The 24,746-nt window shown below is 48.6% G+C and overlaps 1 protein-coding gene across 7 annotated transcripts in view; it reads left to right on the forward strand.

Moving 5' to 3' along the window:
• Window positions 1-24,746, forward strand: part of PLEKHA7 (pleckstrin homology domain containing A7) — a 234,543-nt gene that overhangs the window by 168,888 nt on the left and 40,909 nt on the right. For all 7 annotated transcript variants that reach the window (XM_015100990.4, XM_015100992.4, XM_042232719.2 and 4 more), the window contains 4 exons: window positions 3,833-4,300; window positions 12,759-13,281; window positions 14,044-14,130; window positions 16,876-16,929. In XM_015100990.4, the coding sequence (XP_014956476.3) occupies window positions 3,833-4,300; window positions 12,759-13,281; window positions 14,044-14,130; window positions 16,876-16,929 (1,132 nt within the window). The remainder of the gene's footprint in view (window positions 1-3,832; window positions 4,301-12,758; window positions 13,282-14,043; window positions 14,131-16,875; window positions 16,930-24,746) is intronic.

A 24,746-nucleotide genomic window follows, 5' to 3' on the forward strand; every position in this document is an offset into this window, starting at 1 on the left:
CCCATAACCCCTGGGTTCTGAAGTTGAAGAAATTCCTCTTCTTTTTAATTTAAAATTTATTTTATTGAAGTATAGTTGGTTTACAATGTTGTGTTAATTTCTGCTGTATAGGAAAGTTATTCAGTTTCATATATGTATACACACACATATACATATACATACATATATATGCATATTCTTTTTCATAATCTTTTCAATTATGGTTTATCAGAGGTTCCTGTATATAATTCCCTATGCTCTTCAGTAGGACCTCATTGTTTATCCATTCTATATGTAATAGTGTAATAGTTTGCATCTGCTAATCCCAAACTCCCAATCCATCCCACCCTTCCCTCCTGCCACTCCGCACCCCCACAACCATAAGTCTGTTCTGTGTCTGTGGGTCTGTTTCGTCTGTGCCATATTTTAGATTCCGCATGGCAGTGATGTCACGTGGTGTTTGTCTTTCTCTCTTTGACGTACTTCGCTTAGTGTGATCATCTCCGGGTCCATCCGTGTTGTTGCAAATGGCATTGTCTCATTCTTTTTTGTGGCTGAGTAATGTTGCCTTGTATATGTGTGCCACATCTTATGCATTCATCTGTCAATGGAAGAAACCCCCTTCTCCCTTCAATTCTAGTGTCTTCCATTCAGGTGCATATTTGTTTCACTGCCTACTTGTTTGCAGTGTTTCACTTTCACAGTGAAAGCATATTTGTTTCACTTTTATGACAAGGTGCGAAAAGAAAGAGAAAGTTAAAATTTATAAAGTGTACTTTGTAGAACAGAGTTGTCCCTTTAAAAACTTCCAGTAAGAATTACTTTTTCTGAAAATTCCCTGGCTGTCCAATGGATAGGACTCCATGCTTTACTGCTGAAGGCTTGGGTTCAATCCCTGCTCAGGGAACTAAGATCCAACAAAGACACATGGCACAGCCGAAAAAGAAAAAGAATTACTTTTTCTTAAAAGTGTGGGCCCCTGAATATTTCGCATGTTCCTTCTACTAGAGCATATAGACCGACTGGACTTTAGGAATGGAAAGGTTCTTAAAAGTCACCATCTAACTATGTCAATATAAAATGATATAATAGGACTCCTTCTACTATGAGTAACAGAGCCCAAACTCAAACTAGCTTAAGTGAGAAACAATTTATTGATGTACAACCAAAAAGTCCAAGGATATATCTGGTTTCAGTTCAGTTTAGTTCAGTCGCTCAGTCATGTCCGACTCTCTGTGACCCCATGAATCGCAGCACGCCAGGCCTCCCTGTCCATCACCAGCTCCCTGAATTCACTCAGACTCACATCCATCGAATCAGTGATGCCATCCAGCCATCTCATCCTCTGTTGTCCCCTTCTGCTCCTGCCCCCAATCCCTCCCAGCATGAGTCTTTTCCAATGAGTCAACTCTTCGCATGAGGTAGCCAAAGTACTGGAGTTTCAGCTTTAGCATCATTCCCTCCAAAGAAATCCCAGGCTAAATCTAGGAGTTCAGGAGAAGTCTTTAAGATTCTATTTCTCTCCATCTGCTCTCATTCTCAGATGTGTGTGTGCTAAGTCGCTTCAGTTGTGTCTGACTCTGCTTCCTTATGGACTGTAGCCCTCCAGGCTCCTCTGTGGGATTCTCCAGGCAAGAATACTGGAGTGGATTGCCATGTGATCTTCTATGGGGATTTTCCCGATCCAGGGATTGAACTCATGTCTCCTACATCTCCTGCATTGGCAGGCACACTTTACCACAAGCACCACCTGGGAAGCCTCATTCTCAGATAGCTGTTTCCTGTGTAGTTGTAGCAGCTCAAGACCAGCTCCAACCAAAGTCCCAGAGCTAGCTCTGATTGGCCTGGAGTGGGTGACCTGTCAGCCTGTGAGCCAGTCACTGAGACTTGGAGCCTCAGGTTGAAAGGGACTAGTAGAGTCAGCAGGACCTAAACTGCAAGCGCTAAGAGTGGGATAGGATGATCCCCAAGTGAAAATTCAAACTCTGTTAGCAGAAGGGGTGGGAGATGGGGGAAAGATGTCTCCTAGTGATGGATAGAAGAAGTCCAAAGAAGCTTTTTCTTTCCCCCCAAAAGCTTTGGGCTTTCAGGGAAAAGTAATGAGTACATGGGGCTTCCCAAATGGTGCAGTGTTAAAGAATCCACCTACCAATTGCAGGAGATGTGGGTTCAATCTTTGGGTTGGGAAGATCATCTGGAGTGGAAATAACAACCCACTCCAGTATTCTTGCCTGGAAAATTCCATGGACAGAGAAGCCTGGTGGGCTATAGTCCATGGGGTCACAGAACATCAAACATGACTGAGCACACAGCACACAGGACTAGCATGGACATGAAAGTGAGCTTGCTTTTCTCAGTTTCCATACCTGTGTTAAGGCTGACAGGCCAGCACCCATGAAGAAGTAGCCCTGTGTTAGGGGTTGTATTTTCGCTTTCTATTGACATTTTAACCAGCTCCCTGACTGGGTGGATCCTGCCTTGAATCTGTGCTGATTATTGGTAGCTGAAGTTCTGAGGTTGTTGCAAGGACACCCGAGATCTGGCCATTGAGATATAAGTGCAGCAGCACCGCTGATGTTTGTCTTCTGTTGAACCCTCAGCCTTGGCCATTTCAAGAAGTGATGGACGTCAAGGCCAGGACCTTTTTACCAAAGAGTATAAGTCTACTGGCTGCCCGTCCAAGGGTCCCTTGTAATTTTTCTGGTCCTTTTGAGCTAGGCTGGAGTGTGTTCCCCTGCCTTCTCAGTCTAAATTCTGCTAAGCTTATGGAGCTGCTGCTGTGTCCCTGGTACCAAGTAATGAGAATGCAGATACAGCTTGGACTCAGGAGTGGGGAGAGAGGCAGCTTCCAGTGGGAGATGGGCCATGAAAGAGGCTCTCTTCTCTATGCCCTGGAAGCTCTTTAGCCTCAGCTCACATCCTCACCTGTCACCGCTACCCCCTTCCCTATAGTTTCCAGGTCTGCATGTGTGCAGATCATAGACAAACACACGGAGAGGCTGTAGAGAGTCGTGGCTCCAGTACTTGGACTCTGCAGTCTGCCTGGAATTAAGTCCTGGTGCCTCTTTTTCCCAGCAGGATGGTCTTGGGCAAATAATTTATCTTCTCTGTGCCTCAGTTTCCTTATCTCTGAAATCTGACTAATAATACTTCAGAAAATTGTTGTTATGTCAGTGTTCTTACATTCCTGTTGGAGCAGTTCCTTGACAAGATAGATAAGTGGTCATATAGAAAGATTGCCATGCTGACTCTTCACTCAACATCTTGGAGGACTGTTAATTATGCTGCTCATTGTATTTTGGGCTGTGCTGGATGCCAGCAGAAGAGACCCTGGACTCAGGGACTTTCTATCCAAGCTAACCTACCCCAGACAGACAGGTGGACAAACAGCAAAAGGGAAAGGCATGAGAATGTCATACATATACCATTTATTTGTTCAGTAGTGTTTATAGAGCTCCTATTCTGTACCATCATTATGTAGAAGTTCTGGGCGTACAATGAATGGCCAGCTGGGCCTCAGGCCTGAAGGAGCTTGTAGTCTACTTGGGCACTAGATGAGTAAACACGCAGTTATGGTCCAGTGTGATTAGTTTGACAGTGCAGTCAGCTAAGATCCTGATCTAGACTGGGACTGTGTATAGAGTGGCTTCCTGGAGGAGGTGACATTTAAGCCAGATCCTAGAGGAGTAGAAGTTAGGCCAGCAGCGTAAGGGAGTAGGCATGAAAGGGGCTGCAAGCAGAGGGAAGTCCATGCAAAGGCCTAGAGGTAATTGGAGTGTAAAGTGTGTTCTTTGGCAAGTCTTGGTTAGGGGTTCCAGTCTGGGCTGGGCTGAACATGCTATTGTCATTGCAGGGACACGGAGAAGGTGGAGCGGCAGGCAGTCCCCCAGGCCAACCATACAGAGTCCTGTCGAGAATGTGGCCGCGTGGGACCCGGACATGCGAGGGATTGTCCTCATCGCAGTCACGAGGATTCCTTTGGATTCGAGAGGCGGGAGCAGGAGGAAGAGCGGTACCGCTCCAGGGACCCACTGGAGAGCAAGCGGGACAGGAACAAGGCCAGGTCCCCATACTCACAAGTCGAAGAGGACTCCTTGTTTGTGGATTTACCCAGCGGCCCGAGAGGCCAGCAGGCTCAGCCCCAGCGGGCGGAGAGGAACGGAGTGCTGCCGGTCACGTCTGGCCCGGGAGAGCAGAACGGGACTGGCGGGTACCAGCGGACCTTCCCTTCCAGAACCAACCCTGAGAAGCACAGCCAGAGGAAGAGTAGCCTGGCCCAAGTGGAGCAGTGGGCAAAGGCCCAGAAGGGGGACGGCAGGAGGTCAGTAACAGCTTCAGGATCGCTGCTGCTAGTGAGCGTAATGACATCGTAACAGTAGCTATCACTTCCCCAGCACAGGCTGGGTATGAGCTGGCCTTAAACTGTTTATCCCGTTACCTCCATAAATCCCTACAACAACCTTGCAAGGAAGGGTAAGAGCCTCAATTTATAAACAGAGAAACTGGGGCTTGGAGGAGTAAAGGAACTTGCCTGCGGCACACAGATCAGTGGCAAATACGGAGTTCAGAGCCTGTCCGCGAGCCTGCCAAGCTCACCTGAGATTATATACAGAGTGGGGGTTCCCCGTGCCCCAGGGAGCATGCCTTGAGACTGTCAGCTTATAGATAGTAATTGGTCTTCTCCTCTTATTTCACTACTTCTCTGCATCTGGGATATAGTTGTAGCAATTAAGAGTAAATAGAGATCCCTTTTTAATTCCAGGCGTAGGGAAGTGCTCAGGCACTGTTGACATTTGGCTTTATTATACCCATTCCTTCAAGAAGTGGTTTTAATTATTTAGAGGGAAGACATCGCTTGCTATTTGCAAAGCATTGTCTGTATTTTATAATTTTAGATTCATTGGGACACATTTCTGAATGTCCAGAATTCAGGGTCACTCAGCTTTCCCAGTGACCTTAGAAGCCACTGTGTGTTGTCTAAACCGTGACAACAACAGGTCCCCTTCACCATCCTCAGGCTTCTAAAACAAGCCTCGGACTGGAGACAAGACAGCAAAGTTGTGGTCCATTCAGAAAGTCTGTAATCTGATCCAGGTGGTCTGCTGTGAGGTTAAATGATGGAGAACTCACAATGGAAGCTCCCTGAGCAGGTGGTAGACCTTGTTGTGGGTCAGGTGAGGATAGCCCTCGGTGCTATAGCTGAGATACTGTCCAATTCCCTCCTGACACAGACCAGGTGTCAGTTCTGTTTGATCAGAGTTTGTGTCTTATTGAAAACAGCTACTTCCCTAGGACACGTAAGGGGAAAGGTGCTGTTCTTGGTGCCAGACTCGGTAGACCCCCTAGGAGGTAGTTCTGAGTGACTTTGCTGCTGAGTGAGATTGGAAAGCTAGCAGGGGTTGTATCATGCAGATCCTCGTACTCCAAGGTAAGGAATTTGGATTTTATTTGAAAGAGCAATAGGGGAAGCTGCTGGAAGGTTGTGAACAGGTACATGGTGTGATCTGATTCACAAAGAAGATCAGAGCCTAGGGAACAGGCTATTGCAGTAGTCCAGTATGGTGACAGCTTGGTGATGGTGGAAACAGAAAGAAATTTGAGGTACTTTTTGAAGGTTGAGACAGAAAAGCCTGTCCATGAATTGGATGTGCAGAATAAGAGAAAGGGAGGAACAAGGATGATTCCTCAAATTTTGAACTGAACAAAATTTGTTGAGTGGTTGCTGAGATGGGGAAGTCTTAGGAACAAGTTTGGCGGGGGCAAATCAGGATTTCCATTTTAGACTTGAGAACCTATTATATTTAAATGTGAGAACCTATTAGATCTCCAGTGGGAGAGACGTCTGGGAGGCAGGTGGATGTGGATTGTGGTGTGGAGGTTTGGCATCTGGTTGGACATGTTGATGGGGAGCCCTGAGTGCATAGGTGGTATCCCAGCACTTTGTGTTACAACAGAAGGGCAATCCAACAGAGGAAATGGTGTGTCAGACAGAAGCTACTCATGGTAAGTTAGCTGTTTCTTCTTATATATAACAACTCTTAGGAAATGAAATCAGTATGGGGCTGACTCGGGAAGTTAAAAGCAAGAGAAATCAAAAGTAGAAGCAGAGAGGAGGGGCATGGATTTGGCCCTGATAAGCCTGAATGAAGTCTGGATTTAATCTTGAAGGCTGGTGAAAGCCACTGATGAACTTAAAATGGAGTGTGGCATGATAGCTTTTAATGTTTAGGACAGTGGTTTGAAGGGTATTGGCAGGGAAGAGGAATCAGGATAGCTGATTTTAAGACTAGGTAATATAATTTAATCTAATTACCTAATTTTAGGGTTAGGTACTCCTTACTATTCCCAGTTCTAACACAGCATACCTATGTACATGGTGAAGAAATTTCCCAGGGGATTCTGATGTACCTCCATCCAAAATAAGACTATGCAGTCAAGCTTTTTTTAGTAGTTTTCAGTATTTATTTCTGTATTTCCAAATAAGATATTTATACTGCTTGGTTTCTTGATTTTTCAGCTTTAGTTAGCTATTGACATTCTACTCTAGAAAATAAAGATTTAAGGGTCTTATTCCCCTCTCTGCTTTTCCTTTCCAAAAACACACTCTTATTCCAGCTTTATAATATAGTTGTAATTTTTATTTAGATCACTAGTCAATTTTTACATAGTTACATAATATAAAATATAAATATTCACTGCTGGACCATAGTTTTCTCTGTACTCATTACTAATTTATCACCAAACTCAGAGCTAGATGTGTAAATCTCTCTTTATTCAGGGCCCTCAAATAATAATTTACTAATAAGGTAAAAAATCAAAATAACAACAATGGGTAAATACTAAAATATAAGTGCCCTTCTATTTTATCTCAGAAACCTAGATCTACTCCCCGACAACCAACCAGTGTGTTAAAAACAAAACAAAAATCCATGTTCTTCATCTCGCTTTGTTTCACTTTAATATACCAATGAATATACAGATATTTTGATATATCTTGGCTTACCTTCCATATCAGACATTATTAATTTGAAATGGTACAGAATATTGCATTATACTCATCGTGATGTTTATACCATTTCTCTGTTGATGGAAGATTAGGTTGACTGTTAACATTTGCTATTATTACAAACCATGCTGCAGTCAATGTCCATGGCCAAATGTCTTTACAGATAAGGGCAGGTGTACTTGAAGAACAGATTACTTGAAATAGAAAGACTAAGTCAGAGGATATATATGATTTTGATTTTGATTGATTTTACAAAATTGACCTTCAACAGTGTTATTTCAGTTTATACCCCCACCAAAAGTATCCCTGTTTCCCCACTGTCGTATTATCTCTGAAAACTGTATTCAGTTAACTCCTTGCTCTGGTGGCCGTATAGAAGATAGTTAAGTGGAGAAGAGTCTGAAAAGAACGTGGTCAAGTATGAAGTGGTCATATTTTGGGTAGGAGGCAAGGAAGACCTCAGTGAAAGCAGTGAAGATGGTGAGGATTGTGAGGATGGGATGGATAGGATACATGGATGCTGAGACTGGGTAGGTACAGGGCTTGGCGAACTGATTTATCCAGGGCTGGAAGGTGAGGAGGGCTACAGGTGGAGTTGAGGTTAACCTTAATGTTTGACTTGGTTAATAGCTAGGTGTGGTACTGAGCATGGGAGAGAGGAATAAGCTTGAAGAGGAATGTGGGACCTGTGGAATGCCCATGTGGAAATAAGCGATAGGTTCTGGGAAATGTGAGTTTAGGTTAGGGAGAGATTTGGAAGTAACTGTCATGGAGGTGGTAACTGATGCCCAGGCGGTAGTTGAGATCACCCAGGGTTGAGCGCTTCAAGCAGTTGGTTTTTAATTCTGGCTGCACAATTTGGTCATTTGAGGCCCTGCCCAAGAGATTTTGCTTTCTTTGGTCTGGGGCAAGGTCAGGGCATCAGTCTGTTTGAAGGTCTCTCCAGGTGATACCAGTATATGGGAGAGATTTGACATTTACTGAGGCCCATGTCCCCTGCCTGGAAATCTGATTCTGATGATCCCAATTTCAGCCTGGACATCAGTAGTTTTCAAAATACCCCCTACCCCTGGTGATTCTTGGAGAAGGCAATGGCACCCCACTCCAGTACTCTTGCCTGGAAAAGCCCATGGATGGAGGAGCCTGGTAGGCTGCAGTCCATGGGGTTGCTGAGAGTTGGACGCTACTCAGTGACTTCACTTTCACTTTTCACTTTCATGCACTGGAGAAGGAAATGGCAACCCACTCCAGTGTTCTTGCCTGGCAAATCCCAGGGACAGAGGAGCCTGGTGGGCTACAGTCTATGGGGTCATGAAGAGTCAGACACAACTGAGTGACTTTCACTTTTCAACAGCAGAAGCCTGAGGATCTCCAGCCCCAGGGGGTGGGCAAAAGCAGAGACTGCTTAAAGAAGTCTAGTAGGAGATGGAGGAGGAAAACCGGGGTATGGTGGGGGGAGATTCCTTTGGAAGGAGTCCAGTCGGCAGCTTGCTTCCTGGGTGTGGTGCTTTCTGAGAAGGGTGGGCACCTGGCAGGAGAATCTGAATGTCAGTCTCTGCTGGTCTTGCGGTCAGTAGCAGAGGCCTTTGGTTTCACCAAGCTGCCTGAAGGGCCTTAGGTGGGTAGATCTTCATAATAGAGCTAGAGTTTTGAAGTTAGGTCAGAAGGCAGAGTACTGGGAGGGCAAGGCAGAAGGGAACCAGAAAGAAGGCATGGCCAGTGATAAACCTTTGTGGCAGGGGCGCAGAAATGACTTTCAAAAGCTGTGCGGCTGATATGCAGTTATAAGTTGTGATTGTGAAATGTGCCTGGCAGCCCACAGACCTAGGTTATTCTACTACACATGTTGGGGGCTGGGGGCAGAGCAAGGAGCTAAAGGATGAGAAGCCAACTGCAAGGAAGTAAAGGTGGCCGGGGAAGGTGTTGAACTGTCCCCAGGCTGTGGAGCCATTCTTATCTAAGGGGCAGACATGAGGTCTGTGGATGAAAACAGCTCATTGGCCTTGGAGGTCATTGTGCACCCAGTGAGAGGAATCTCAGCCTCGTGGTGGAAGCAGTGCTCAGTGGGCTTAGGGGTTGAAGACGACCCTTAGAGAAGAAAGCTGTCAGCCTCTGAGATCAACAGAGGGCTCATTCTTTGATTATTCACATGTATCTGGGAGGGATTGCATATTACATATCAGTTATCTTTTTTCCTCCTTAAAAATGTTTTTATAATCTCTTACAGTCAAGTAATAAGTAGATCTGGCTGCTTAATAAAGGAAGCTCCTGCGTTTGAAAATACAGAAGAGGGATATCCATGCTCTGTATGATGGAGACTCTGCTAATCTCATTAGCTGGAGCACGTTGGACTTGGCAAGGAGGGTTATTTGAACTGTAATATGATCTCGTATTCGCGACTCTAGACCTCACGAGGAATTATTTCTAACAGTTCTTTCAGTACATGGAGGTGTCTATTATATTTCACTTTATTAAACTCCTTTAGAATAGTTCTTTGCAAGGGCAGACTGATACAGCCTTAGAATCTTACCACATTCTATGAACTTGATTTGGAATTCTAGCCTTCCGTGTTTTCCTAGTATTTAAAATAATGCATACTTGTATAATAAAAGGCAGGGGTGGGGGTAGAGTCAGGGAGTGCAGACAGTACCACGAGGAAACGTGAAAGGCCTGTGCAGTCGGTGTGGAAGCTCAGGTGAGGGCCATCTGCTGCATAAGTAACTGGTTATAGGAACTGATTTCACATTTTGATATGATTGTTTTATAGGGACTGTATCAGAATATGTAGGTAGATGCCTTTTGGAACAGGGAGGGCCCATGGCAGAAGGCAGGAGGTGTAGAGTCTTCTTTTTGGATAAAGCTGAGGTTGGGGTCCAGCAAATGGGTCTGCTCTTAGGTCAGCTGCTCTGGGTGCTCCTCCCTGCTCTCGGGGGACCTTTACCTCATCTTACAACCCTATCCACTGTGTCCTTCCCTCTACCATCTGTTAGTGGTGGTTTGGCCTCTGGCACCAGGACGTACTATTACACGGGGGTCTTTGGAGTTACCCCTCTAATGGCCAGCACTGAGGTGGTGGCAGGCAGTGTATTAGCAGAGGGCACAGGCTAGAGGATGAGCTGGGGGCTTTGGGGCACTGCCCCGTGTGAGTGGGTGGGTGAAGGGGCTCTGACCGTCTGGACGCCATAGGCAGGCATGAGGAAGGGGCTGCAGAGCCAGACTGAAGGGGTTTACAGGGTGAGCATGGCTGGGACATGCTTTGCAGAGTTTGCATTTTGCTTCAGGCGGAGGAAACGGTGGTTAGTACAGTCATGAACTCCCAGGGGGAAGCCCCTGGCCTGGTTTCTGCCACTGCTGCCACACTGCCCCTTCCTCAAACACAGTCCCCGCTGAGAAATCCATAGCAAACCTGCCACCTGGTGGCAAGGAGACACACTCGAGGAGTCTGTGCTGAAGAGATCTTAAAATTACCTTCCTTAATTGCAAAGGTTGGCTTCTCAGTGGTAAAGAATCCACCTGCCAAGGCAGGAGACACGGGTTCAGTCCCTAGGTCTGGAAGATTCCCTAGAGGAGGAAATGGCAGACCACTCCAGTATTCTTGCCTGGAAAATCTGATGGACAGAGGAACCTGGTGGGCTGCCGTCCAGGGGATTGCAAGAGTCAGACACGACTTAGCAACTAAACAACAACAAATTGCAAAGGTAACAATAAAAAGAGAATAAAGTCACTATTTTATTTTTCTGGTTTCACCATGGGGCATGTGGGATCTTACTTCCCCAACAAGGGATCAAAATCTGCACCCCCTGCATTGGAAACTCAGAGTCTTGGGCACAGGACCATCAGGGAAGTCCCGAAAGTCACCATTTTTGAATGACAACTACTTCTAATCCTGAGAACAGTCTATTAAATGGTTCTTACGAGCCCCACTTTACAGTAAGGAGAGTGAGGACATAAAAGATACTAACCTGAGGTCCTGTAGGTAGGAAGTGATGCAGAGACTTTAGAAACAGAACAGCACTTCTCCAACATGAGCCCCTGGAGGGCTTGTTAAAACATAGGTGACTGGGCCTCAGCCCCAGGGTTTCTGATTTTGGGTGGAGCCTGATAACCTGCACGTCTAACAAATTCCCAGGTGGTGTTGAGGATGCTGGACTATGCTGTGAGTAGCACAAGGTCTGGCACCTGGTAAGCACAATATAAAGGTTTGTTAGATAAAACTGATAAAGGCAGAGTCAGGATTCCAACCTGGGCCTAATTCGAAAAACCTGTCCTTTTTTACATCATGCTGCCTCTCAGACCGGCTTAATAAATTCAAGGCTTAATAAAACCCTCTACTTGGCCCCTTGCTGAATTTGTCTTTTAGAAAAGAAGATGGCTGGTTGGTAGTGGTTTTCATGATCGTATCCAGCTTTTGTGTGCCATAGTATTTGTTGAAGGGTTGGTTATGCCTCAGGACTTTCTCAGACCGTGGACAGCACCACAGAATGTGAGACAGAGTTCCTGCCCCCCAAGGATTTACGGCTTGGCTGGGGAAGAGACCGCTTACAAGCAGGAAAAGGTTACATCAGTGCAGGACCTTGGAAAATTACAGACTGTACAGTAACTAGGTCAGAGCAGGGCAGGAACCCCGATGTCTGCGGCATTGCAGAAGGCCTCCATGGAAGAGGCGTGTGTCCTGAAGAATGAGTGAAAGTTGGCAGTAGGCAAAATGAGCCCATGCAAGTAGGGAAGAGAGGAACAGTACTATGAGAATAAGGAGAGAAAAGCTGGAAGGGCTCACCCCCCGGTGAAGGTACTGTCTGCGTCTCATGGAGCCTGCAGTCTCTGCCTGTCTCATTCATTCTTCAGCTCAGCCTTAGGAGGCAAGTAGTTCCTTCCTCATGTTGTAGGTGAGGACACTGAGGCAGAGCAGTCAGGTGAGTTGCCTAGGGTCACACAGCCAGTGGATTCAAGTTGCCCAAGTATGTAGGAGGCTGGACAAGGTCAGGGTGAGGCAGGGGTGCAACTGAGAGGGGGTGCCTTTTTAAATGTTGGGCCTTTGGTGCTCACCTTGCCCCGATTTGATCTTGGTCTGGTTAGGAGGAGCAGTGAGAAAATAGCAGGGCAATGAAGGTTGAGGTCAGGTACTAGAGAGCCATGAGTATCAGGAGAAGGGGTTTAGAATTTGCTTCATAAGCAGCAGGGAACCCTTGATGGTTTTGGAGGACTCTTTGCGACCTCATAGACTATACAGCCCATGGGATTCTCCAGGCCAGAATACTGGAGTGGGTAGCCTATCCCTTCTCTAGGGGATCTTCCCGACCCAGGAATCAAACTGTGGTCTCCTGCATGGCAGATGGATTCTTTACCAACTGAGCCAAGTTGTCTGGGAGGCAGTAATTAATCAGTATTTGGACTAGAATAATGGGGAAAGGAAGGAACCGATGCCAGCCACTTTCTTTAAGAAACTCCAGAACTTGGTGCTGGGAGCATCTTGTTGACGGGTGGGAGAGAGAGGCAGGTTAATTGTGCTGCACCGGAAGTGGGGCGGCCAAGTCGGCCTGGTCGGGGGGGTGGAGGGGGGTGGTTGACACTGCAGGGTTGATGGAGAACGAGGTTTAGGAGCGCTCTGCTCAGGGAGGGAGGGAGTGAAGGGCCGGCCGTCTGTGTTGATTGCTCTTTGGAGTTCCAGCAGGGCTCCCCCAGGGCCAGGCTCTGTGGCGTTGCCCGGCTGCGTTTCCGGCAGCCCCGCAGACCCCTTGCGGGTCCCCTGACCTGTCCTCTCCTTTCCCCTCAGCCTGCCCCCGGAGCAGACCCTCCCTCGCCAGGGCCCCAGCCAGCACCTGTCCTTCCCAGAAAACTACCAGACCCTTCCGAGGAGCAGCCGCCACCCCTCGGGGGGCTCTTCGCCCCCTCCCCGCAACCTGCCGAGCGACTACAAGTACGCGCAGGACCGAGCCAGCCACCTGAAGATGTCGAGCGAGGAGCGCCGGGCGCACCGGGACGGCACCGTGTGGCAGCTCTACGAGTGGCAGCAGCGCCAGCAGTTCCGGCACGGCAGCCCCACGGCCCCCGTCTGCGCCGGCTCCCCGGAGTTCGCCGAGCAGGGCCGGAGCAGGAGCATGTTAGAGGTGCCCCGCTCCATCTCCGTGCCTCCGTCTCCCTCGGACCTCCCTCCGCCGGGACCCCCAAGGGCGTTCCCACCCCGGCGGCCCCACACGCCGGCAGAGAGGGTCACTGTGAAGCCACCGGACCAGAGGATGAGCGTAGACATCTCGCTGGGGGGTTCTCCCAGGAAGGCATGGGGCCCCGCCACCAAGGTGAGACTCTGGAGGCCCTGCCAAGCTGCCGGGCCGCCCCGCTTTATGGCGTTGGAGCTTCCCATGGTTTGAACACCCATTCGAGCGATGCAGGGTAATGCTAGGTAACGCTTCTGCGGTTCTGTACTGCAGTACTGGGTGCAGCACTGAGGCTTTGATTCTAGCCACAGCCCTGTGAGGCGGGTGCTGTTTTCTCAGGAGTCCCTGCTCTCTGCAGGTAGAGCATTCCTGTGAAACCTTTTGTAAGCCAAGATGGCCTAAAGCAAAGAAGCAATTACCTTTTTCTGTAAAAGCGAAAATCTCCATTGGATTTCAGTTATCAAAACACAGGTACTAAAGGTAGGTCTTCTGTAAAATCAAAGTGGCATATAACAAATTTTTGGAAAGCAGGAGATCCCTGTGTGCCCATTTCACATTTGAGAACTTTTTGGCCTTAAGGGGTGAAGTTACTTGCACAGGGGTCACGCAACTCAAACTCTACTTTCTTGCAGCCTGGAAGGCAGGGAAAGATGTCTGTGTTCAGCCAGTTCAGTTATTTATAAGAACTCGACTTAAGGTTGAGCCTTCGAGGGTCTGTCACAGTTAAACATTGTCGGAACCCCGTGTGTAAGGTGTGCATCTGCGTTAGACAGGTGAAGAGTCAGGCTGAGAACGGGGCCCAGCCCTGGGCTCAGCTGCCCGGGTGGTGAGTGGCAGAGGCTCCACCCTGGCCCCACTGCCTTGTCTGGCTCCCCGTGTGATGTCTGGTCTCCTCTCCTGCAGAACTCCTCTCATGTGGACCGACGCTCCATGCCCTCCATGGGTTACATGACCCACACTGTCAGCGCTCCCAGTTTACATGGAAAATCGGTAAGCAGAGCCTCCTCTCCCGTTCCGGGTGACTGAACTGATCCAGCTTGCGAAGGGTTCCTCTCGTCAGGGTTCTTCCGGAAGCTAGTCAGAGGCAATCTGTATTTTAGAGATGAGGAACTGAGGCTCAGAGAAGTCAAATGAGCTGCCCAGGCCCGTCTCGCCGGGACTGGGTCCTCCTGAGGTCAGCAGGAGAACTTGGGGAAAGTGGAAGAGAATGTGGAATGGAGGAGGATGTGGTGTGTCTTCTTTTTGGGGCAGCGTTCTCCAGCCACCTGCCTTCCCCCCCGCCCTGTTGGCATCTCTCCTTTCTTCCCCGCGTTTGCTTTGATGAGTTCCCTGTCTTCAAAGTTCAAGTCTGGGTGAGGCTGCACTGCTGGGGGCTGTTTCCTGATACACACTACGTCCTGCATCTCCCTTTCTGCCAGCGCCGTTATTTGTCCTAATGACAGAATTGGTGCCGTAATTACTCAGCGGTGTCGCGTCAGTGCTGTCCCGGCAGCGGGGTGAAGAGTAATGATAGCGTCGTGCTCCCGAGGTGGCTCATTTCCTCACGATGTGTCTTGCACACCCGCAGCTGGAGGAGCTCTCACTGCTTCTCGCCCAGTTACGGCAGCACCAGGCCAGGCTGGCCAGTGTGCGAAATTTCGCCATCGGCCAGTTACTACAGCACCAGCTGACCTTTCCCTCCTGCCAGGTCAGCGCTGGTGGGCCCTCTCAGGGCTGGGGGCCACCCTGGGGACCAGGGAGTGCCATGCTGACCTGTGCTGCCTCGTGCCCGTGCTCTAGTCTGTCCTCTGTCTGGCTCTTTCCCTTGTTTCTGCCTGTTCGCTTCTGGATGCTACTGCCGGACACCGTGCGGCTGTCATGAGGCCCGTGCCCCTAGTGCTTGGGAGCAGGGGGGCGGCTGCATGGGGTGTGAAGGACCTGGATTGTGGCTTCTTTGCCTGTGAGTAGTGATTGCCAGGCTGGTGTGTGGTCATGTCCAAGGGCTGTGCTGGTTGTCATCCTTGTTGCCACCTTGGGCACTCCTTGCGATGCTGAAAGGTGTTTGTCAGCCCAGAAGAAGGCATCATGTCCTCTCATCTGGACAGTGCCCTGCTGATTGACAGAGCATCCTCACACCCCTTAGCCTGGTGAACTTCACAGTAACCTGGAACAGCTTAGGTGAGACAGGTGGGGAAGTGATTTGCCCAGGATCCTGCAGTCAGGGGCATGCAAGGCCGGAGCCGAATTGCAGGTCCTGTCTGGCACAGTGTTTCCAAGACATGGGGGGGTTGCAGGCAAGCTCCTTCAGTGGCCAGTCAGTTGTTATCCTGGGCATCATCGTAAAGAAAATGCTGGTCCACACAAGGCTGGCCTCCTGGCTGCACAGAAGTAGGTAGAGGACAGATGAGGAGGGTGAGGGATTGTCACCTTCCTTTCCTGTCCTATTTTAGTGGGCCCTGAAGGACTCAGGAAATGTCTTTGGAAAAGTGAATCTAAGGCAACATATGCAAAAATCCTAAGTTGTGAATTTGGGTGATTTTTTAATAACATTGCTCTGTGCAATCCCTCTTACTGCTGTGGAACTGAGCTGACTGAGGAAGTAGGAATGGGTGAGGAGACAGTTTAGAATCAGAAATAAGATCTTGGAAGCCACTGGTGTCCCTGGCCATGGTCCTTAAGGCCTTCTTATGCTTTAAAACACTGCCTAAACATTTAGCATTATTTATTTATTCTTAAAAAATACTTCAGCAAGCCTGTAGTCTATTTTTTAATTTGGGGGATTAAAAAAATTAATCACACAACTTTTGGGATCTTAGTTCCCTGACTAGGGATCAAACCCATGATCCCTGCAGTGGAAGCACAGCATCTTGACCACTGGGGAAGTCCCTGCTTTTGTTGGCATTACATCAGAGCTGTAAACCCAGACCACCCTTGCAGCCCTGGCTTGCTGAGAGGCCTCTGAGCTGGCTGAGAAAGTGCTGGACTATTTTTCTGAAGCTTTCATAGTCCCTCTGCCTCACAGTTAGCTTCTGTAATCCATTACGTGGAAAGCACCAGTTCTAGGGAATCAGAGAGTCTTTTTCTTATTCTCACTGCTTCTGGTCATTATACTGAAGAACTCAACAGACTGTCAGAGATGACGCAGGCAGGTCGGTTTTCCTGGACCTTCCTGATCTAGCTCCTGGCACAGCCACCTTGACTTCATGCTGAGCAAATGGAGCCAGAACCTCCCGGGGACTTTATGTAGCCTCAGGTGCTTATCCTCCGGGAATCCAAGGTCGTAAGGGGACCTCCCTGGGTCACCTGCGTCTTCTCCATGCCTCTTCCAGGCACCAGTCTGCAGCGATCAGGGGTCATTTTCCTCTGCACAGTGCAGAGGTCTGGCAACCAGGTTTGGAACGTAGCATGTCCCCCAGGGAGACCCCTCTAGCTCTGTGTCTGGAGCTCACCTCCACCTCAGCTGCGCTGCTCTCCTAGCCCTCTGATGTGATGTGTGCTGGCTCCCTGCTCCCCTCAGACTGTCCCCAGCCCATGGTGGGGGCACACTGGCCTTCCCCACATGGTGCACCCGTGAGATCCACCATGCTGAGGGGCTCTGAGCTGCACCAAGACATCTGTGCTTCCTCTGTGGCTCGGATATGTTGTTCTCCTGTGGTCTCTTGTCCCTGAAGCTGCACCATGTAAATGATTCACACTCGAAGGGACACCTTTGGGTTTTCATAGCTGTCTTTTTTTCTCTCTCTGCTTCATTTGAAGGCTGACGATACCTACCTCCAGCTGAAGAAAGACCTGGAGTACCTGGACCTAAAGGTGAGTGGCCTCAGGGGTCTGCTTTCCTTGGTGCTTACCTTTCTGAGTGTCAGCCTCATCAGAGACCAGCCCCAAAGCCAGAGGCCTTGCGGGTCTTATAAATCTGGGTTTCAAATGAAGATGTCGCCTATCTGAATCGGAAGGCAGAAGTTTTGTTTTGGTGTTTTTGATTTTTTTTTCCTTTGGTTGCTGTGGCTTTGAAAATTTCATTTTTCAAATGGAATGTAATTAACATATTACATTGTATTGGTTCCAGGTGTACAACAAAATGACATTTGTATGTGTTAGGAAGTGACTGTAAGTCTGATTAATATCCATCACCATTCTTGGTTATGAATTCTTTTTTCCTGTGATGAGAACTTTTAAGATCTACTCTATAAGCAACTTTCAAATACGCAATGTAGTATTAATAACTATAGTCACCATGCTGTATATTACTGCCTCATGATTTATTTATTTTATATCTGGAAGTTTCTCCCTTTCAGAAGAGTTTTATTTCTTATAGCCTGTGACACTGGGCTCTTAGTTTCTTATGAATTTTGCTGCCAGGTTTCTGGTTTACAAAATGAGGGCACACACACTTGCTCTCTTCCTGTCCTTGGTTAGAACCACAGGGTCTCTCCAGATGATACTGAGCTGCTTCTTCAGAGCCTCCAATGGGGTAGGGGGTGGGTTTGGTTCACAGGATGTCCCTGATGCGTGTTTTCAGGCACCGCTAGTTGAGTGGCTTCAGTTTTGTTGCTGGGGGAGCAGGTACCACACAGAATCCGGTGCCCCTGAGGGGTACTGTGGTCTTCTACCCGTGTTTAGGAGATGAACACCAGACCCCTCCCTGTAGGTGACGAAGTTCAGGCTCTAAATCAACCTCCAGAGCACAGAGAGAACTGGGCAAGTTGCTGGAGAAGCGAGAGGCATTCTGCCAGGAAGAGAGCAGCTATTGTTTTGTTCCCACAGCTCTCCAAAAGCTCCCACTGTGAAAAGCACTTCTTATGCCTGAGCCAGGACATAGACTGAAGGAATGTGACCTTTAATTTACCGTGGGTGTGAGAGGGCGGGCAAGGGCCCCCAAGGGAGGACACCCAGGTGATGGTCACTGAGGCATGCCTCCCTCAGCCTCCAGGGTACCTGCTTGACATATTTTTAACCCGGGCTCATCATCCAGCCTTGCAGAAGCAGGACTATGAGTGCTGGGCCCTCAGGCAGCAGATGAGAGGCCTCCCCACTCTGAGGCAAGATCGAGGCCTTTGATTAGGAATCGCTCACTTAACTTACCTATCTGTTAATAACTTGAGCGTTTGTGCTATACCCAGCTTGGAGAAACTGGGGGAGAGGCAAGAGAAAAACTAAGGCTTTCTTTCCTTGAGAAACTTCCAAATGCTCTGGGCTGGGGAAAGAAAATATCCTGAAATAACACAGATTTATGGCAAGGAGTGTATAAAGATGTGTCTGGCTCAGTGCTCAGATCTGAGAGAGTGAGGATCCCCGTGGGCTGACGTGTCAGCAGGGCTTCTGGAGGCGGCAGCATGTGTCTGGAGCCTTGAAGAACTAGAGGGCTTGGGTTGGTTGAAATTAAAGGAAAGGGAACGGTGGGAGCCAGGGTGTGCCTGGGGCTCTGGAGACGTGGGGGCAGATTGTTCAGGTTCCTGAATCTGTCCTAGGCTTTAGGACGGAAGGTGCAGTGAACAAAAGTCAGACTTGGCTTTCATAGTTGAGCTAAACAAAGAGGGTTCTCTCAAAACCAGGATGTCTCCTAGCTTATGTGGTCGTTAGGTCATGCAGAACATGAGTGAGTGTTGGTGGTGGCAGTCAGCCCTCAGGATGCCAAGTGCTCAAACATGGTGGCGTGGGCCAGATGGGCAACCCAGCCCAGCCTCCAATACTCTGATCCTGGGCAGGTCCTCCCGCCATGCCCACCTTCCCTGTCTGACCTAGAGCGAGGATCAGTAGCCCTCGATCTACACCTGCTCAGGGTATCCCCGCATCATTGTTCCCTGGCCTCACCGTGCCCCCGTTCAGTTCTTCTTTCACTGTGGCTCTGGGGCCATGCAGGCCACACAGAAGTATTTGTAGAGCATCTGTGATGTCATCTGGGCCTGTGGGAGAGGCGTGGCTCACGGCAGCACAAGTGTACCTTGTAGAACTCTTCAGCATGCTTGGTGCATGGGAACTTAATAAAGCGCCTGAGCCAGAGTCACAGGAAATAGCTGTCTTCTGATTCCCATCTGTGTGGGATAGCTGATCTCACAGTGGGTCCCAGAGAGAAGATCCAGCTCAGGTTTGTTTAAAGATTGTAGTAGTGTGTGTGCTAAGTCTCTTCAGTCGTGTCTGACTCTCTGTGACCCCATGGGCTGCAGCCCACCAGGCTTCTCTGCCCATGGGATTCTCCAGGCAAGAGTAGTGGAATGGGTTACTATGGCTTCCTCCAGGGGATCTTCCAGACCCAGGGATCAAACCTGCATTGAGCTAAAGGGATTGAGAGAGAGGGGAGGGGTAACTGAGGTATAGGATAATGGAGCAGAGCCAGAAGGCCCTGTGAGTCCTGACTCCCCACAGAAACTGAATAGCCACAGAGGGTGTGTGTGTCAGTTACCGTGTATTACTTCACTTCTATTCAATTAAGTAACCCCTGTAAGTAGCCCTATAAAGGAGGTGGTGGTATATTTTTCACTAACCAAACCTCAAAGAAATAAACGACTTTCCCAAGGCTGTGTTGGTAGTCACTGAGGAATCCATACTTGGGTGTAGCACTGACTCTGAGACTGGTGCTCTAAAGCCCCCTGCCTCCTGGCCGCTTTTACAATACCACCTCTACTACTGTGGACCCAAAGGCATTCGGTTTTTTATGGAGCTGAACTGGGATTTTTCTGCCAGGAAATGTGCATGCTGTGTTAGAGAGAGGCAAGGTGGATCCTTGTGTCTTTACCAGCTAGGAGCCGTGTGTGACCAAAACAGTAGCTCGTGATTGGAAATTGTCACTGTTTGCCATGAAAAACAGCTGTGTTGACGCCAACACTTCCCTGCTCTTATAGTTGCTACTCCAGTTGCTGAGCTCCTCTTAGAGAACCCGTCCCCCAGTGACAGCACCAGCAGATGAGAGACACTTGGCTTACCAGCAGCACGTGTGGGGAAAGATGCCAGGGTTTGTGCTGTGAGTCACTTTCAGAAAGGTTGACATCTGAACGGGTGTGTAGCCCAACCTGTGTGCGGAGATGCCGCTGAGCACACCCCTGCTGTGATCAGCTTCTTGGGAGAGGTTCCTCCTGGGTCCTCAAGAGGAGAGCTAAGCCTTTCTGGAGAAAGATAGTCTCCCTGCCCCCACCAGGTGGGCCTAGGGTCCCCCGTGTCTCTATCCCAAGTGCCACAGACTTGAGGATCCCAAGCCCACGTCCCATCAGCTGATCCTCATCTTCCAGAACCAGTTGGTGGTGTGTGCTTGCCCATGTGTTGTGGAGTCTGGTCTGAGCATTCCTTCTGGGGTGCCAAAGGATCAAGTAGAAGCAGACTCCACTGTCTTAAAAAATGCTGTGTGTTAGTGTTCTTTGGAAATGTTGATTTCCTTGGCATTTTACTTGATGTTGCCAGGGTGGAAAGGATTTCATGTTGATTAAGCATCTGTTCCTGCCTGGCATTGTTTGGGCACCTGATGTTCATCATCTCACTTAAATCCTCTGCGAGCAAATACAAATTATTATCCCCACCACACTAATCAAATTACCCAGAGGGGTAATTTCTGCAAAGTTAGGCAACTGAGATTCGAACCCTGTGACTAACTTCACACCTGCCTCCTTTCTTCCCAGTGCCTGCCCTGAAGTTGTATTCACTGAGTTGTATTTTTGGCATTAATGTTCTGCTCTTCAGAACCCTACACCTAAGCCAGGTCTAAGAAGCAGGTGTGAGGATTTGCAGTTATTGACAGCTTGAACTATTTTTATGTAACTGGAAAGCTGGGAAAGTGAGGTAGGGAGAGGGTACCTGCAGCCACATTAGGTGGAGCAGTTGCAATCAGCCCCAGAGGGGCTCTTGTCCCTGGTGAGAGATGTTATCAGTGGCTCCAAGTGCCTAGTCTCTGGACTTTTTCCTGTCTGAGCTTGAGATCGGGGCTTCTCTGTTCAGAGTCTGTTTCCGGAGCAGAGTCCTTAAGTCATGGTCTGGGACATCATCTGTCTCAGGATGGCCCGGAGCTTGATTTAAAAAATTGCAGGTCTGGAGGATGCTTGGCATCTCTGGAAATGATGCCCAGAATTCTATGTTTTTAAAAATCAAGCTCTGGCGGGATTTTTGTGCACAGAAAGTTGAGGTCTGTTATTCTGGAGAGAGGTTGTTAACCTTGGTCATGAACTAGAGCAACCAGTTGTTTTTAAAATGCATATGGATGCTTGGGTCTTACCCTTTAGAGACTCTGATTTAATTGGTAGTACTCAGGTATCACCCTTTAAGAAGGAAAGAATGGGAGGGAAGGGAGGAAATAAAAACTCCCTAGGTGCTTCTCATGTGTAGCTGTGGCTGAGAAACATGGTTTCAAAGCAGTGATCCTCAAAATGTGATCCCAGATTGACAGTGTCAGCACTTCCTAGGAATTTGTCAGAAATGTGAAATGTTGGGTCCCACCCCAGAGCTGCTTAGTGAGAACCACTGGTGATGGGGCCCAGCAAATTTGTATATTCACAGCCCTCCAGGTGATTCTGAAGGATGCTCGAGTTTAAGAACCCCTTTTTAGAGCAGTGGCTCCCACTCCTGGCTACCTATTAGACTCACCCAGAAGGGCTTTTAAGAATCCCAGTGCCCAGGCCCCACCACAGACCAGTTACATCCAAATTCTCTTGGAGTGGGACTCGGGCATCAGTATTTTTGAAAGCTCCTGTGTGATCACAGTGTTGGAGGCAGAGATGAGATCCAGTCTTAGCAGGTGGGGAGAGTGGTCCCTCCTGGGAGCTGGAAGCATTTGGCATCATTGGTAAGACAATCATTTAGGTGTAGCAGCGAGAGTCTGAGGGACCCAAGGTGGAAAATGTGGTGGGGCTGAAACTAACGCATGGCTCCATGCCAAAACACAGATTTGGTATCTTTCAGTATGTGATGGGGGAGGATGCAGGAAGAAGCAGAGTCCCCTCTTGCCTTCAGAACTAGGAAGGACATGGGCACTGAAATCGGCGCTCTCACGAAGACCCTCCAGGCAGCGCTTAGGAAGCCGGTTTACAGATGAGGGAACTGAAATCTGGAAAGGTCCACTGGCTGGGAAGCAGCATAACCAGCTGAGACCCACTCATTAAAACTGCACAACACACATCCTCCTAAGGTTTCCCCTTGCCACGTCCCCAAATTCTGGCTCCTTCAAATGTCGTTTGATGTCTTACCTGTTACATTTTGTTGTATTTGCCTTTCTGTTTGGAACAGATAAAAAATAATGAACCTTTGATCAACGTGCTTTACAAAGTGCTGAAGAAGTCAGCACGGGGCTGTCGGCCCAGGAGAAGCGTAAGATGACCTGATCTGTGTCTCCAGGCGGGGCCATTCCATTGCTTCTGGCTCAGTGCCGACTCCATCACTTGCTTAACCAGGGGCTCTCCTGACCGCCCCCAGGCTTCCTGCAAGTCATTTTCGGTTTATTTTCTTTCTACTGAAGCTCCCTCAGCGTTTTGGCTGGTGCACCAGGCTGAGCCTCTCATCTGTAGTGTTTTGTGACTCCATCTTTTGTGCTGCCGTCAGGGGGCGGAGCGGGGGCCTGCCTAGCTTGCCACCAGCTTGTGTTGTGTTCCCATTCTCACTCGTCTGCCTCCGTGGTGAGGGCTGCCCTAGAGCATGCGTTCCTGGGGAGGGAGCAGCAGTTCCTGGTCACCTTGGAGGAGCCGGGGTGTCCTGAGATTCTACCGTAGCCCTGATATTAGGGTGTCCCTACTTTGGGAAAAGGTGTTGATGTTTGAAAACATTCTAGATCTGGACTAGAACAAAGCACCCACCTGCCCATCACCCTCCTCTTTGAGAGATGCAGAGGCAATGCCTGAAACGTGGCCAGCTCTTATAGCATCCCACGGGAGGCTGCAGGTGGGAATGCAGGAGCTGTGTCCAGCCATCTTAAGCCCTGAGTGAAGGTGTCTTCGAGTGTACGGGAGGGGAGTCAGATGCCTGGGTGACCGTTAATTCCTTTCTGACGCCAAGACTCTTTCAAATGAACGAGTGCCCACTTACTTCACTTTTTCTAGTGACTTAGTTGGACCCACAGTTGTGGACTCATAGTTAATGTTCTGAATGGATTTAAGCATTGCTATCACAAAGTGCAATTTGGAAAGGAAAATTAGATGTAACGTACTGCTGTGACTATGTTTAGTAGCCTTGATTCTCTGGAATGAAGCTAAATTTAGAAGCTTAAAGGGGCTGTGAGCTATCTAAACACTGTCCCGTAGCCTCTGCCCTGAAGCCTGTGACCTTTACCCCATAGAAAGGATGTAGGCCCTGAGCACAGCCAGCATGCCTGGTTTTGTTACATTCACAGGCTCACTAAACAAACGCTTCTCAAATATCCTCAGTACTTTGGGCCCTGGGCTGGGCTTTGAGGTTACAGAGAAAATACGTGACAGTCCCCACTGCTGCTGCTGCTGCTAAGTCGCTTCAGTCATGTCCTACTCTGTGCGACCCCATAGACAGCAGCCCACCAGGCTCCCGTCTCTGGGATTCTCCAGGCAAGAGTATTGGAGTGGGTTGCCATTTCCTTCTCCAATGCATGAAAGTGAAAAGTGAAAGTGAAGTTGCTCAGTCATGTCTGACTCCTTGCGACCCCATGGACTGCAGCCCACCAGGCTCCTGCATCCATGGGATCCCCACAGTTACTCCTAAATATATTACTGTCAAGTAAGAGGAAACAGATTGTCTACTAAGGCCCCTAGCAGTGGCAGACACCAGGTGTGTGAGGATATCCCCGGATGGGTACCAGGCCCAGATGGAGGGAGGGAGACAGAAGGACAGCAAGTGGGTCCCTTCAGCTGAGTTTCTAATCCTAATAGACTCGGTCACTTGAATTCCTAAGTTGTAGCACCTTAAAAGCCTCACATTAAGAGGGGACAAAGAGAAAGTTATTTCTTAGAAAAGAGAGAGTGCTAATATCCTGAGAGAGAAGAAACATTTTATGTCCATCTGAAATGGAAATGAAAACACAGAAATTTGGGAGCATTTTACTAGATAAGCAAATGGTCTTGAACACTACCTTCTAAGAAGTTCTATATTACTGATTTTTGTAACGACTCTGATTCATCCCCAGAAAGGTCACATTTATATTCAGTATTCCATGAAGGCAGTGAAGAACATACTTTTAGAAAGCTTTCCATCAAAAAGTTTAAGAGCTTTCTGAAAGTGCCCTTTTTGTGTAGAAATACCTCATTCCTTGCCTGACGGTGCTGGATAAATGAGGCATTGCTCAGTTGGACTCCCTGCCTTTGCTATTTCAGTATCAAAAACATATCATCCAGAAAAAAGCTTCAGTGACAGAAAGGAAAGAGTTTTTGCTAAGAGGAAAAAATCCCCAAGGCATATCTCAATTGGAAACTGATTTCTTCCTAGGAAGCAAGCCAGGGTCAGCCCCTGGAAGAGCAGACAAGCACACGGCCCCTCACTTGGGCAAAGGACGGTGACACAGAATGAAGGACCCCACCCTCTGCCCGCTGGGTTCCCACGTCCTGCCTGGGAAGTTCAGCTGTCCCTGGTTCCCCAGGATTCATTCTTCTCCCTCCCTTCCCCCACCACACAGCCCCTGCCCCTGCCGGAGCCAGCGAAGTCTGTTTTTGTGAATTCTTGTTGTGGTCAGTGTGTTCTGTGACTGTATGTGA

Source organism: Ovis aries, chromosome 15 (genome assembly GCF_016772045.2).
Source record: "Ovis aries strain OAR_USU_Benz2616 breed Rambouillet chromosome 15, ARS-UI_Ramb_v3.0, whole genome shotgun sequence".
Classification (NCBI taxonomy): domain Eukaryota; kingdom Metazoa; phylum Chordata; class Mammalia; order Artiodactyla; family Bovidae; genus Ovis; species Ovis aries.